General features: G+C 45.8%; 1 protein-coding gene across 1 annotated transcript in view; it reads right to left on the reverse strand.

Annotated features, from left to right (window-relative positions):
- Positions 1-6,299: 6,299 nt before the first annotated feature.
- The window catches only part of MYOF (myoferlin), a 175,752-nt gene continuing 166,014 nt past the window's right edge, over positions 6,300-16,037 (reverse strand). Inside the window, exons 51-54 of the mRNA XM_004049799.5 lie at positions 12,450-12,640; positions 9,973-10,082; positions 9,459-9,606; positions 6,300-6,872 (exon numbers count right to left, since the gene is read on the reverse strand). Coding sequence (XP_004049847.5) covers positions 6,834-6,872; positions 9,459-9,606; positions 9,973-10,082; positions 12,450-12,640 — 488 coding nt within the window. The 3' untranslated portion in view covers positions 6,300-6,833. The remainder of the gene's footprint in view (positions 6,873-9,458; positions 9,607-9,972; positions 10,083-12,449; positions 12,641-16,037) is intronic.

Consider the following 16,037-nt stretch of genomic DNA (forward strand, 5'->3'; position numbering starts at 1 on the left):
TTTGAAAAGAATTCTTCTGAATGGAATTCCTATCTGCCTTTGGAGGCTGGATGCATATGGTCCCAAGTACTAAATGTTTTAGCCTCACAAAGGAATCTATTTAGCACAAAATATGTACACCGTAGAGAGTGTTTCAACTTTGAGATCACCGTGGCTGTTGGTTCCCTAGATGGGAGTCGAGTTGCTCTTTGTGCCCACTCTGTCTCCCCGAACAGAATGGGCAGTTTCTGGAAAGTTCCCTCACCTTCTAGTTGTGTTTGTCACAACATCTGCTTCACGGTGGTGAAACAAGTCAGCTCCAGTCCTAGCACAAACAATCCTGTGAGCTGGGGTGAGCTTGGAAGGGCAAAAAGCTGCCACTTGGCCAGCACTTGGACGCCAGACAGCTCAGCTTCCCTCTGCCCATTTGGGGTTTCCCAAATGGGTTTTTGAAACTGTCCATCTTTTAAATAGCCCTTTAATGCAACATGCAGGTCCAATTGTGACTTATTATTTTTTCTAGTCTTAAAACGAGAAAGGAAGAACAAAACAAAATCAAGTGTTAGCCTGTCAGGATTTTCAGTTCCCTGTCATGTCATGGCATTGATGGAAATTTATTTTCCTAATGAAGGCTCCAGCGCTAATGGTGGCACTTGCTAGAAACAGTTAGGACTAAGTGTTATTTAATTCACGGTGAAGCGACAATCTGACTGGACTGTGATTAGTTCCAGCTTTTAGCTATCATTTATAGGTCACCAGGCGGCTAACAACCTCAATTGAGAGACCATTATCTTTTGACAAGATGAAGCTTTTTTTTCTGGGGGATAGAAGGGGAGAGAGAGGAGTTCTACCCAGAAAACCCAGCTCCTTGCTCTCCATGGGAATAACTTCATTCCTACGAGAGCTTTGCTGCTACTTACTCAAAGGTTCCACGCTACAGTCACACACTGTTTAAGACCAGGATATGTTATGAGAAATGTGTTATTAGGTGATTTTGTTATTGTGTAAACATCATAGAAGATATTTACACAAACCTAGATGATACAGCCTGCACACACCTCGTCTCTATGGTACAGCCAGTTGCTCGTAGACTACAAACCTGTCCAGCATGTTACTCTACTAAACGCTGCAGGTAATGTAATACAATGGTAGGTATTTGTGTATCTAAACATCTTAATGTAGAAAAGGTACTCTAAAAACATGGTATTATACACCTACAGTTTGGGCATCAGGGTGAGACCTTCTCTCCAAAAAAATATAATCTTATGGGATCACTATTATACCATCCAGTCTGCCATTGACCAAAACATTGTTATGTGGCACAAGACTGCAGTAGATTCTGTTTAGGTATCATGAAGTCAAAGAAGGAAAAGACTTTCCTCATAGCCACTCATTTATCCACTCAGCAACTCTTCCTTGAGGGAGTCATTGCAGGAGGGTGTATTGGTAGGGTTCCCTGGTACGAAGGCTAATATTCGGCCTGCACATACTGGTATGGCTGTTGTAGTTTTTTTTGTGTGTTTTTTTTTAATAGTGTATCCACCATGATAGGTTGGCGCATCTATTCTGATTGGTTGGTGCCAGTGCCATACTGATTGTTAAAAATTCCAAATAACACCCTTGCCTGGAGTGTTCTTTTATGACGCTTACTTTTTCTGCAAGAAAATGCCATTTTCAGTTAAATTCCCATTCATCATTAGAGTGTCTCCTTTATTAGATAAAAGCTGTAGACTCTTAGTTAAGGTCTAAGCAAGATGACATGACGTTGTTAGAAAGTAGTAGTTTGGGTGTAGGTATAATATGATTTGAAAAAATTGGAAGGTTATATGTGCTTGGGGGCCTGGACCCAGAAAAGCTGGCTGCTCTTCTTGAGGGCCATGGCAATACTCAGTCAGCCTCCTAAGACAGAGGTCTACGGGGGAGCCTGAATAACAAATAAGAATTATAGCCTCTGTTCCACTGGAACAATGCAATCGTTCCTGCTACCACCCCACACACAGCAACCTGCACCATGCTGCTTGGACTGGCAAGAGCTGACCTCTTCCTACCCCCTGAAACTGGGATCCTCCTTCTTTCCTTCTGGGTCTTGGGAAGGTGGGAGACAGCCTTACATCTTAATCTTGCTTTTGCTTCCCTTCTATATGTGAGTCTGTGTTTTCTGTATAAAAGTCCCATGGTTAAAAGGAAGAGAACTTTTTTTAGTTATACTTTTGGAACCAGAACACCTGACTTTAACCAGTCAAATGCAATGCCTAAAGCTACCTGCTGGGCATTGGGAGTTGTGAAGGCACTTTACACACATGCTGCCATTCATCCCTCACCTCAATCCAGGGAGATGGGCATTATTTCTCCCAAGTCCTGGAGGAGGCTGGGGCAAGACCTGGGATGCAAACCCAGGCCTGCTGTTTCATGGGACAGATCTTACAGGTGCTACCTCTGCCCTAAGGGGGCTTACAGTCAGTTGGGAAGATGAGCCATGCCCATATAGCTGCAAGGTGAAACTAAGTATCACAATGTTTGTCAAACTTGAGGTCCTGGTTTTACCCCCCAAAAATTGTAATGAACCTCCAGTGTTGACTTACATTCATAAATTATTTAAATATGCACAAATACAAACTTTGCATATATTTCTTATACTACTAATAATTTGGTGCATTTCCTTATATATGTACCTCAAGTATTTGGGACTTGACTTTAAGTCGATTTATAATTATGATCTTCAAAAATTTCCCATACGCTAACATTTTCCTATGCCAGTCACAAAATTTAGAAAATTGTTATTCTGGGCTGGGTGCGGTGGCTCACACCTGTAATCCCAGCATTTGGGAGGCCGAGGTGGGTGGATCACCTGATGTCAGGAGTTCGAGACCAGCCTGGCTAACATGGGGAAACCCCGTTTGTACTGAAAATACAAAAAAATAGGGCGTGGAGGTGCACACCTATCATCCCAGCTACTCGGGAGGCTGAGGCAGGAGAATCGCTTGAACCCGGGAGGCAGAGGTTGCAGTGAGCCAAGATTGTGCCATTGTACTCCAGCTTGGGCAACAAGAGCGAAACACTGTCTCAAAAAAAAAAAAAAAGAAAAGAAAATTGTTGTTCTTGTCTATGGCCATACCATCCTGAACATTCCCACTCTTGTCTGAACTCAGAAGCTAAGCAGGGTCAGGTTAGTACTTGGATGGGAGAAAATTGTTATTCTTTTTCATTTTGCATCAACATATGGGACTTCATTATATATTAAATGATTCCCCTAAAAGTGGGCATTTATGTTGTTTCTGATTTGTGCCATGATAAAGCACACTGTAACATACGTTTTTCCACATGAACCTTTGGCTGCCTTTCTGATTATTTCCTTGGAGTTAATACTCAGGAGTGAAATTACTGGTTCAAAGGGCATAAACAGTTTTAAAACTTTTAACAAACGTATTTCTCCAGAAAGGTTGTACTAATTTGTCTCCTTATTTTTTTTTTTTTTTTTTAAGACAGAGTCTCACTCTGTCGCCCAGGCTGGAGTGCAGTGGCACGATCTCGGCTCATGGCAAGCTCCGCCTCCCGGGTTCACGCCATTCTCCTGCCTCAGCCTCCTGAGGAGCTGGGACTATAGGCGCCCGCCACCACGCCCGCCTAATTTTTTGTTATTTTTAGTAGAGACGGGGTTTCACCGTGTTAGCCAGGATGGTCTCAATCTCCTGACCTCGTGATCCACCCGCCTTGGCCTCCCAAAGTGCTGGGATTACAGGCGTGAGCCACCGCGCCCAGCCCTAATTTGTCTGCTTCTAAGATTGAATATTCACTTTGGGGTGCAAGAGTTGTCAAAGAGAAAGTGGCATTGGATGGCCGGGTGTGGCGACTCACGCCTGTAATCTCAGCACTTCTGGGAGGCTGAGGCAGGCAGATCACCTGAGGTAAGGAGTTCGAGACCAGCCTGGCCAACATGGTGAAACCCCGACTCTACTAAAAATACAAAAATTAGCCAGGTGTGGTGTCAGGCACTTGTAATCTCAGCTACTCAGGAGGCTGAGGCAGGAGAATTATTTGAACCTGGGAGGCAGAGGTTGCAGTGAGCCGGGGTTGTGCTGCTGCACTCCAGCCTGGGTGACAGAGTGAGACTCTGTCTCAAAGAAAAAAGAAAGTGGCATTTGAACCAGAACATCGAGGGTAGGCAGGAGTTCCACCAATGAAGGCAGGGGTGCCATTGAGAAAGGAGGGGACAAGGTGTATGGGAGATGATAAGCATTCAAATTCGTCAGCATTGGAGAATATCCTGTGTATTGCCTCCCAGCGATTTTGTGTATTGAATGCTAGGATTTGGAGCAGGACATGAAGGGAATTAAAATATTCAAAACGTGAAACAACTTAGCAATGACACTGACACAATCACCGTTGCAGTTTAACTTTGTCTAAGTGTCTAAAAGCATTGTCGTTATTGTACCATTTCTTACTCCCCTCAGCTCTATGTTGCTGTTTGAATAGAGCTGTTTACTGATCTTACTGTGGTCTCTCATATAACAGGACAGTGTTCTCACATGTTCTAGAACACGCTGTCTTTCATGTTGACATGGAGTCACACTGTGTTGCTGTCACTCATTACTTGACAATCGCAGCCGTATGTTCCTCTTGGCAGACCTCCCACTGGTGGTATAGATTTATGGTTAAGAGAAGCTGGCCAGGCACAGTGGCTCAGGCCTGTAATCCCAGCAGTTTGGGAGGCCAAGCTGGGTGGATCACCTGAGGTCAGGAGTACGAGACCAGCCTGGCCAACATGCTGAAAACCTGTCTTTACTAAGAATACAAAAAATTAGCTGGGCATGGTAGGTGGTGCCTGTAATCCCAGCTACTCAGGAGACTGAGACAGGAGAATCGCTTGAATCTGGGAGGCGGAGGCTGCAGTGAGCCGAGGTCTCGCCATTGCACTCCAGCCTGGGCAACAAGAGCCAAACTCCATTATATAAAAAAGAAGTTAAGATTGTTTGGGTGCAAGTTCCAGCTCTACCATTTATTGGTTGTGTGGCTTTGGGCAAGTTCCTAAACTTCTTTGTGACTTAATTTCTTCAACTGTAAATGGGGTGATATGGCTTGGCTGTGTCCCCACCCAAATCTCTTCTTGAATTGTGATCTGAATTGTAATCCCCAGGTGTCGAGGGAGGGACCTGGTGGGAGGTGACTGGATCATGGGGATGGCTTCCCCCATGCTGTTCTCATGATAGTGAGAGAGTTCTCCCAAGATCTGGTTGTTTGCTAAGTGTCTGGCATCTGCCCTGTTTGCTCGCTCTCTCCTGCCACCTTACCTTCCACCATGATTGTAAGTTTCCTGAGGCCTCCCCAGCCATGCAGACCTGTGAGTCAATTAAACCTCCTTTGTTTATAATGTGCTTTTTCTGAGGTAGTATCTTTATAGCAGTGTGAAAACGGGTTTACACCTGGGGTTGAGAATGTTACCTATCTTTATAGGGCTTCCTCGTCCTTAAGTGAGTTAATACACATAAACCACTTAAAACACTGCCGTGCACAGAATAAGTACCTTTAGTGTTAGCTTTTTCTTTTTCTTTCTTTTTTTTGAGACGGAGTCTCACTCTGTCACCCAGGCTGGAGTGCAGTGGTGCGATCTCGGCTCACTGCAAGCGCTGCCTCCCAGGTTCACGCCGTTCTCTTGCCTCAGCCTCCCGATAGCTGGGGCTACAGGCGCCCGCCACCACGCCTGGCTAATTTTTTGTATTTTGGTAGAGACAGGGTTTCACCGTGTTAGCCAGGATGGTCTCGATCTCCTGACCTTGTGATCCGCCTGCCTCGGCCTCTCAAAGTGCTGGGATTACAGGCGTGAGCCACCGCGCCTGGTCTTTTTTTTTTTTTTTTTTTTAAGATGGGATTTCACTCTTGTTGCCCAAGCTGGAGCGCAACAGGGCAATCTCGGCTCACCACAACCTCCGCCTCTCGAGTTCAAGCAATTCTCCTGCTTCAGCCTTCCGAGTAGCTGGGATTATAGGCATGCACCACCACACCCGGCTAATTTTGTATTTTTAGTAGAGACGGGGTTTCTCCATGTTGGTCAGGCTGGTCTTGAACTCCCAACATCAGGTGATCTGCCCGCTTTGGCCTCCCAAAGTGCTGGGATTACAGGCGTGAACCACTCTGCCCAGCCAAGTGTTAGCTTTTATTTATAATGTTATATTCAGTTTGACCTACTGGCTAAAACTGGGCAGCATATTTATAAAGGGTATATGGCCAAGAGGTATGCCAGGGCATTCTCTTCACTGAGAAAACAAGGCCAGAAAAATGCCTCCTTCCTCACTTGACCCACAGTTACAACAAACAGCCAGGTGTAAAGGTGAAACATTTTTATTTAGTTTCATTACAGAGGTTAAATAGACTTTTATGACACCCATACAAAATATAGCAATGGTTGTGGGCATAAATAAGAATTGTTCTAACTATTCTAACTGATTTTATAATGCACAGCTCTTTTACTTGATTACAAATATGAAGTATATCACCTCAAGATGCAGAGATTTTTGAATTCTATTTAGCAACTTCCAAAAGCTGAATTCTAGAACCGAAGACACATATAAAAAGATGATTTTTAAATGGAACCAGCCACCTTGAAAAATATTTTGAAAAACATGATTTAAACTTTAGAAAATAAAACTTTTAATACTTAAGAGATAACATGATGCAAACGTTGCTTGTTGGCCTGACTTTCCAGGACTAAGACCCTCTGGGAATCAATGGGGCTCGGTGACATAGCGTAACCTGCTACTGGGGTGTGGTCTCAGACACAAAATCACACTGGATGTTGGTCTACAGAGGCAGGATTCTCTCATTGCTGGATGACTCTTGAAATGAAGCCTTTGCCTTTGTTACACATTTGGCTTTACAATCTTCATTGACAAATAGTTCTGGAAAGGAAACAAAAACAGTGGTAAAAAAATATGTATGTATATATGTTTTTCAGTTAGGGTTTCTCAATCTTGAGAAAAAATTGACATTTTGAACCAGATGATTCTTTCTTGTTGGGGAGTGTCCTGTGCATTGTAGGATGTTCAGCAGCTGTCACTGGCCTCTACCCGCCGAGTGCCAGTAGCACCCCCCCAAGTTGTTGCAACCAAAATGTCTCCAGACATTGGCAAATGTCCTCTTGGGGGTGGGGAGCAAAAATCTCCCCTAATTGGGAACCACTGGTTTATTTTTATTTTTATTTTTTTTTGAGATGGAGTCTTGCTCTGTCGCCTAGGCTGGAGTGCAGTGGCGCGATCTCGGCTCACTGCAACCTCCGCCTCCCAGGTTCACGCCATTCTCCTGCCTCAGCCTCCAGAGCAGCTGGGACTACAGGCGCCCGCCACCATGCCCAGCTAATTTTTTATATTCTTAGTAGAGATGGGGTTTCACCGTGTTAGCCAGGATGGACTCCATCTCCTGACCTCGTGATCCGCCTGCCTCGGCCTCCAAAAGTGGTGGGATTACAGGCGTGAGCCACCACGCCCTGCAGTAACCACTGGTTTAAACCAATAGAATCTTTTTTTTTTTTTTGAGACGGAGTTTTGCACTTGTCACCCAGGCTGGAGTGCAGTGGCATGATCTCCGGTCACTGCAACCTTTGCCTCGCAGGTTCAAGTGATTCTCCAGCCTCAGCCTCCCAAGTAGCTGGGATTACAGGCGCCCACTACCACGCTCTAGTGCCACGCTCTAGTGGCTCACGGGTGCCACTGCACCCGGTCTAGTTAATTCTTTTTCCTGGTTTAGATTCTGTTGGCAGCCGGGTACAGTGGCTCACACCTATAATCCTAGCAAGTTGGGAGGCTGAGGTGGGTGGATCACTTGAGGTCAGGAGTTCGAGACCAGCCTGGCCAACATGGTGAAACCCAGTCTCTACTAAAAATACAAAAATTGGCTGGGTGTGGTGGCAGGCACCTGTAATCCCAGCTACTCGGGAGGCTGAGGCATGAGAAATGCTTGAACCTGGGAGGCGGAGGTTGCAGTGAGCCGAGATCGTGCCACTGTACTCCAGCCTGGGTGATAGAGTGAGACTCTGTCTCAAAAAAAAAAAAAAAAAAAAAAAAAAAAAGCAGTTTGACCATCTATGGCTGTAAAATAGTGTACATATACTCATAGATGACAAACTAGAAGTACTATACTGGGGAAAAATGAAGACACAAAACCCCTGCTACTTGTATGGCTATGATACTATTTTTTTGAGACAGAGTCTCACTTCTTCATCCAGGTTGGAGTGCAGTGGTGTGGTCTCAGCTCACTGCAACCTCTGCCTCCCAGGTTCAAGCAATTATCCTATCTTAGCATCCCCAGTAGCTGGGATTACAGGCATGTGCCACCACACGCAACTAATTTTTGTATTTTTAGTAGAGATGGGTTTTTGCTATGTTGGCCAGGCTAGTCTCAAACTCCTGAACTCAAGTGATCCACCCGCCTCGGCCTCCCAAAGTGCCAGGATTACAGGCATGAGCCACCTCGCCCAGCTGATATTATTATTAATGTGTTTTTGGAGTAAGAGCTTTTGAATGTCTCCTGTGACATTCAGTGCCACTGGCCCAACTTCTGAGCATGGCTTCCTCTGCCTGGACTATCCCTTCTCCACTTGGCAAACTTGAATGTCCCCTCCTTGGAGGAACTGTCTTAGCAGGGGGTGCCCACGGTTGTTTGTTTCTGTCTCCATAACAGCTCACCTCCCTTAGTCATGTGTCCTTGTTCCTGTGGCTGCCAGTTCCCAGAATATGAACTGCTCTTGGGCACAAATCATGCCAATAATTTAATCATCACTACAACTTAATTCCTAGCCTATCATAGATGTGCAATACATCCTCTGGATGGAGGAAGGGAGGTACTACTTCTAGGCACACTGCCAAATCTCCTACTTGGACTCCCGTTTATGACTGGGGTGATTAGGGGAACATTTAAGGGGGAGGTTATACGTGACATGAGCCTTAAAAAATGAGTGAGGTTTTGATAGATAAATGTGGACAGAGAAACAAAATTGGCAAAGGCATCCAGATAGATAAGGGCAATAATATTTGGGGAGGTTGGGATCAATGATCTAGTTTGGGTGGAACACAGGGTATATGTAGACCCACAATGAACCCAGATTTGGGGATTCTTGAAGCTAGGACAAGGAATTAGGATGCAGGATGGTTTGGAACAAGAAAGTCTGAAGGCAGGAAGATCAGCTGGAAACGCTGGCTATAGTCCAGACATACTGACCAAGACCTGAGTGATTTCTCCTAGAATTCCTGAAACCAAAGTTATTTTCAGATCATAAAGAAAAGTTCTGCTCGTAATTTGTGAAACCCTGAGAATGTGATTCTAATTACAAGAGACATTACTTTAAATTTCCCCAAAGCAGAAGGGTTGCAACCCCATGCTGCTGAGCGGGTCATTCTTCTGCACAGTGGTCAGGGCAGATGCCAAGGGGGAGGACCAACCGCAACTCACAAGAAAGCCAAGACAAGGGGCCAAGGAAGGGGGGCTCCTACCGGCAAAGAGTAGAGGAGCACAGCCACGAAGAGCAGCAGGATAAGCAGGAACAGCAAGCCGATGATGACCCACTTAAAGCGGCGCCACACGATGAACTTCATGGTCTTGCATGGGTTGGTGAACCAGAGGAAGGAGGTTTCTGGTCGACTGCATTGCAAAGAAACAGTATCACCTACCCAACTCAGGAAGGATGCATATTTTATTCCAGAGCATAACACAGTTTCAGGAATAAAGAATCACATTAATAAGGTCAAGAAAAGATATTGTTCCCCTTCGTTGACTGAGAAAGGCTCTTTAACCTATGACAGCTTCCTAAGATGCTGAACTTTGGTTTCCTGGAAAGGAGAATTCTTAAAATGAAGCCAGATCACTAACCTCTCCACCCCCACCCACCACTATTAAATACCAGATTAGGAGGACCACAAAAGCTAATCCATCCCATTAAGCCAATGGGAAGGGGGGCTCTCAGCCTGCAGGTGTTTGGGGAGTGGGAGAACAAAGAAGGCCTCTCACTTTGGTAAGTCCAGCTTGGGGTTCATGTTGGGTTCATCCCGCCCCTTCCCGGCTGGCCTCTCGTCGGCCTCCTTCTCGTTGAGGATTTCCAATGTCATCTCCACTTTCCCCTTCAGTAAAGCAGAGCAGGTTAAACATATGACATCATGTTTCACAAATATTTTTACTTCAACCCAAGGAGTATTCCCCGAGCAATGATTTTTATTCTTGTAAAACAATCCTTAGATTGCCTTCAATTTTCCTCAAGAGATTTCATCCCATTTCCTCTTCCATGTGTTTCTGAACTGACTCTGTGTGGGAAACTTTGAGGACATATTGCTTCCCCCACTCCCTACTTTTCATTTTCTGTATCCCCCTCACTCTAACATTCTCACGTTGGTCTCCTTGTCTCCCCACACACCTTCCTATGTAACTTCACTTGGACCCAGACTAACCTGAATACCACTAATAACAATATCTAACATTTATTGAGCATTATTGTAGGCTCCCAGTAAGAGAACAGAGCCATATCTCTTCATGCCTATCAATCATTGTCACCTACTGTGCACAGTGGCTGGCATTCAGTAGGTACTCCATGTACACTAGCTCAATAAATGAATGAATGAGTGAGTGAATGAATGTTTTCTCCCTGCTCACAGGTTCCTGAGTGATGCTCCCAGCACTGTTTAAATGTTCTACATGGGTTATCTCATGTAATGCTCATGGCAACCCTACAAAGTTACAATTATTGTCCTCATGTGCAAATGAGAACAGTGAGACCAAAGTGAAAGTGGTCTAGAAACTTGCCCACTTTTGGCTGGGCACAGTGGCTTATGCCTGTAATCCCAGCGCTTTGGGAGGCTGAGGCAGGAGGATCACCTGAGGTCAGGAGTTCAAGACCAGCCTGGCCAACATGGCAAAACCCCATCTCTACTAAAAATACAAAAAAAAAAATTAGCCAGCATGGTGGCGTGCGCCTGTAGTCCCAGCTACTTGGGAGGCAGAGGTTGCAGTGAGCAGAGATCGCACCACTGCACTCCAGCCTGGGTGACAGAGTGAGACTTCATCTCCAAAAAAAAAAAAAAGCAACAAACCTGCCCACTTTTATAGTGAGCCATACCTAAGATTGTAACAGACTTTGTAACAGACTTTCTAAGAGCCAGGAAAGGCAGCAAGGTCACCAACAATTTGGGAAGCCCTGGCCCTGAGTAGAGCCCTGATGACCTCTACCCTTACAAGTCAGACAAAGCTGGGTTTCTGACTTTGGCAAGTTGCTCGATCTCTCCAAGACTGTTTTTGGAATCGCTAAAGTGGGGACAATGTCTACTTCATGGCGTTGTCAGCAGAACTAAGTGAGGTTATGTGCAAACTGCTGTATTGTAACGGAAAGCAGGTCAGTGGTTTCCTGGGACCAGGGAGGGAGGGAGCAATGGACTGCAGAGAGAGAGCACAAAGAAATTTTGGGGGTGATGGGAAGGTTCTGGATCTTGATTATGGTTCAATGAGTGTCTACATCTGTCAAAAGTCATCAAATTGTGTACTTTAAATGAATACAGTTTATGTAAATTATACACCAAGGTTGTTTTTAAAAAGATTATGAATGTAAGGTACTTGGCATGCTGCCTGGTTCAAAATTAATGATCAAAAATGTTAGCTATTTTTAATAATGCATAATGAACTAGGTAGTCTTTCGTGATATGGCATGGTAACCCACACTATTGCTTCTAGATCAAAATACATCTTGAGTTCCTCAACTTGCTTGTAATTTATGGCCTTCTTATTCAACTAATGCCAGCACACCTTGCTTCTTCACCTCTCCTTTTTTTCTTTTTTATTTTTTTTGAGGCAGAGTCTCACTCTGTCACCCAGGCTGGAGTACAGTGGCACGATCTTGGCTCACTGCAACCTATGCCTCCTGGGTCCAAGTGATTCTTGTGCCTCAGCCTCCTGAGTGTCTGGGACTACAGGTGTGCACCACCACTACTGGCTATTTTTGTTGTTGTTGTTTTTGTATTTTTAGTAGAGACGGTGTTTTGCCACGTTGGCCAGGCTGGTCTCGAACTCCTGACCTCAGGTAATCCACCTGCCTTGGATTACAGGCATGAACCACCACACCCAGCCCCACCTTTTTTTTTTAATGAGAAAAATTCAAATTTGAAGTTCCCTTTTCCATACGAAATTGTACTAGAAGCCTAGCATTAATTAACTTTCCTGATGAAGAAGAAAGGAAAATATAGTGAAACCACCTGGGCTTCTAGTTTTTGACCATTCCAACTTCTTCACCTTCCTCTGACTCCAAACACATGCTCACAGCATCTCCCACCTTATATTGTAAGACAAAGGCAAACATATCCCAAAGACAAACTGTTCCCATAACTTAAACTCCCACCAATTTAAAACTTCCTCATTTTATCTGGAGTAAGTCTATGGAAAAAGGGCAAAACCTAAATGATAAAAGGCATAAACGATCTTCAACCAGAACCAGGAAATGTTCATACAGCCATTACGCGGGTGCCATCTTTCTCTGCGTAGCATGGCCACCATCCTTTCATGGACTTCTGCTCAAAGAGGGAGGCTGTCTTGGCTTTAAGGGGGTTCATGGCTTTGAGGTCCGGAATCATGTCCAACCTGCATTTCTCTGGTGATTTTGCAGGAATGATCGTGTGATGCAAGTCAAGTTCTAGGAAACCTAGCCAAGGAAACAACAGTAAGTCCAAATGAGCTTCAAGTGGATCAGCTGTTGTTCACAAGTGAACAGAACGTTCTTGTCAGGAGAGAGGCACACAGTGATTTTGAACAGGTAAATGGTGAGTTAGAGAAAGGGAGCCTGGTGGACATTTAAAGTCTTTCCAGTTAGGAAGGAAAATGGCCGAAGAAATAGCCGTCCACTGCACAGCATCTCCTGTTTTCTTTCTCAAAGATATGAGCATAAACAGAGTTCTTTAAACTCAAAGTAATGAAATATCTACAGATACAATTTTCACTCAACTCAAGGCCCTTGGATCTGAAGTGTTTTCCTTTTAGTTCTGAGCTGCCCTGAGCAGAGAAGTCATTTGGCTTTGGGTAAAGACAATAGGTGCTTAGAACACAGGATGCTGGCTGGACACAGTGGCTCACGGCTGTAATCCTAGCACTTTGGGAGGCTGAGGTGGGCAGATCACTTGAGGTCAGGAGTTCAAGACCAGCCTGGCCAACATGGTGAAACCCCATCTCTACTAAAAATATAAAAATTAGCAGGGCACCATGGCACACATCCGTAATCCCAGCTACTCAAGAGGCTGAGGCACAAGAATCGCATGAGCCCAGGAGGCAGAGGTTGCAGTGAGCAGAGATCGCACCATTGTTCTCCAGCCTGGGCAGCAGAGCGAGATTCTGTCTCAAAAAAAAACAAAACAAAAAACCAACACAGGATGCTGCATGAAATGTGCATGTCCAAGACTCTCCTAGTAAAACCTCAGAAACAGAAGCTTGAGAAGGAACATGACTCAACAGAAAACGCTCACCAGGAACTGAGACTCCTAGCCTCAATCAGAGTGTCTGGAGAAGCACATTGTCCCTTCTATGATGTGAGGCATTCACTCTTTTTGTTTTGAGACTGAGTCTCTCTCTATAACCCAGGCTGGAGTACAGTGATGGGATCTCAGCTCACTGCAACCTCCGCCTACTGGGTTCAAGCGATTCTCATGCCTCAGCCTCCCTAGTAGCTGGGACTACAGGTGTGCACCATAATGCCCAGCTAATTTTTGTATTTTTAGTGGAGACAGGGTTTTGCCATGTTGGCCAGGCTGGTCTTGAACTCCTGACCTCATGTGATCCACCCACCTTGGCCTCCCAAAGTTCTGGGATTACAGGCATGAGCCACCGTGCCCGGCCGCATTAACTCTTTAGTACCACTTCCACGGTAAGGGAAAAGTGTGTTTTAGGCTTGGGAACTCCTGTGAGCCCTTTCGTTAAGAAAATGGTATCTGTGATGTGGGGTCAAGTCTATGGATGACGGGGCAAGAGTCTGGCCTTCAGCAGTGGCAGCAAAGAGCAACAAGGAGGTTGTGGCATTTTCTCTTTAAACTGTCAGGCTCAGGGACTACCCTTCAGCATATAGTGGACCCATAAGACACGTGACCTTAGCCTTTCTTGACCTATGACTGCTTTTGTCTCCCCTCTCCTTTTGGTTATGTGCTCACTTGGCATTTTGAGACACAGTCATTCTCTTTATTTGTTGTCTGACAGTTTTGTTTAAATTCCAAGGGAAGGCCAGGCATGGTGGCTCATGCCTGTAATCCCAGCAATATTGGGAGGCCGAGGTGGGCAGATTACTTGAGCTCAGGAATTTGAGACCAGCTTGGGCAACATGGCAAAACCCTGTCTCTACAAAACATACACAAAATTATCCAGGCTTGGTGGCGTGTGTCTGTGGTCCCAGCTACTTGGGAGGCTGAGGTTGGGAGGATCGCCTGAGCCCAGGAGGTGGAGGTTGCAGTGATCCTAGATCATGCCACTGCACTCCAGCCTGGGTGAGAGAGTGAGACTCTGTCTCAACAAACAAAGCCAAGGGCAAACCCTTTATTATCCTAGAATTTACTATCCCTATACTTTATGTAAGCCTACTTGCATACTCATTTATTTGCTGACCTCTTAACTAAGCACTTAGTCAAAACCATTGCATTAGGTACTGTGCGGGGAAAAGGGATAAATAAGACACAGCCTTTGGTGGGTGTTTCCTCTGCCAGGAGGGACCCCTGGAAGCAGCGTGGAAACAGGGAGACCAGTCAGGGGCTACTGTAACATGTGGCTAGCAGAAAGTGAGTTTCAACTGGCAAGTGGCAGAGATCACAGGACGAAGAAAATAAGTGTGCGTGATAAAACAGATGACATTGCTAGAATGGAGTGGCTGGCGGGGCGTGGGGAGAAAAGAGAGGAGGAAAACCGCAGAGGACTCCGGGTGCTTTCGCCTGGGTGGCTGGGGAAATGGAAGGGTTGTGAGCTGCTAAATAAGTTCCTGAAGAGAGCAGGGGTGAGGTCAGGGAAGAAATGCTGAGTGAGATTTCAGTCACAGTACAGGCTCACTGCCAGCCAGATATAAAGGTGGGAGGTTCTGGCCAGGAATCAGGAATGACCCTCACAACGATTTCCTTTGACCGTACTGCAGGCACTATGAGAGCGCAGGCTACACGTCCTGGTTTAGGAGCCATACTTTGTGGAAAGGTGAGAGTTGAAGCATGACCTTCCACTGAGGTGAGAGTGGGTAAATCCTTGGAGGGGGTGGTTGGCGGGTTGGAGGAGAGCAGAAGAACCTCAGGGAAGGCCTGTATTCAAAAAGTGGGAGGCTAGGCGCTGTGGCTTATGCTTGTAATCCTGGCACTTTGAGAGGCTGAGGTGCAAGGATTGCTTGAGCTCAGGGGTTCAAGGCCAGCCTGGGCAACATAGTGAGACCTCATCTGTACTAAAAAGTGAAAAAAAAAAAAAATTAGCCAGGTTTCGTATGCCTGTAGTCCCAGCTACTCAGGAGGCTGAGGTGGAAGGATTTCTCGAACCCAGGAGGTTGAGGTTGCAGTGAGCTTTGATCGTGCCACTGCACTCCAGCCTGGGTAACAAAGAGAGACCCGTCTCCAAAAATAAAAAAATTAAAAAATAGAGTGGGATGCAGAAACAGAGCTGGCTAATGTGACAAGACCAGAGCATGGGAGAGTGAAAATCTGGAGAGCACAGTGCCATGGGGGGCGAGGGAGGAGTGTGCCAGGAGAGGAAAGGGCCCGGGCTAAGGGTGCATTGAACTAGTGCCCTTACCACAGAGGAGAATGGGCCTAGGGACAGGAGAAATGGCGGGGGTTTGGGGACCTTGGTAACTTGGGAACAGGTTGAGGAGGGTAGGAGCTGATTCTCAGGTGCTGAGGAGAGAGTGGCTGGTTTGAAAGTGGATGTAGGAGTGTGGCATCCCCCTGCAGAAACAGGACTTGAGTCTTCACAGACAGACAGGAGCTGGTGCAAGACCCTCACCAGAGCCCTTGAAAAGGGATGGCACTCACTGTCAGCCTGCACTGCCAAGAGCTCACACAAGCACTGGCTGTATCCCCTGTCCCCCTACCAGG

The sequence above is a fragment of the Gorilla gorilla genome, chromosome 8 (genome assembly GCF_029281585.2).
Source record: "Gorilla gorilla gorilla isolate KB3781 chromosome 8, NHGRI_mGorGor1-v2.1_pri, whole genome shotgun sequence".
Lineage (NCBI taxonomy): Eukaryota > Metazoa > Chordata > Mammalia > Primates > Hominidae > Gorilla > Gorilla gorilla.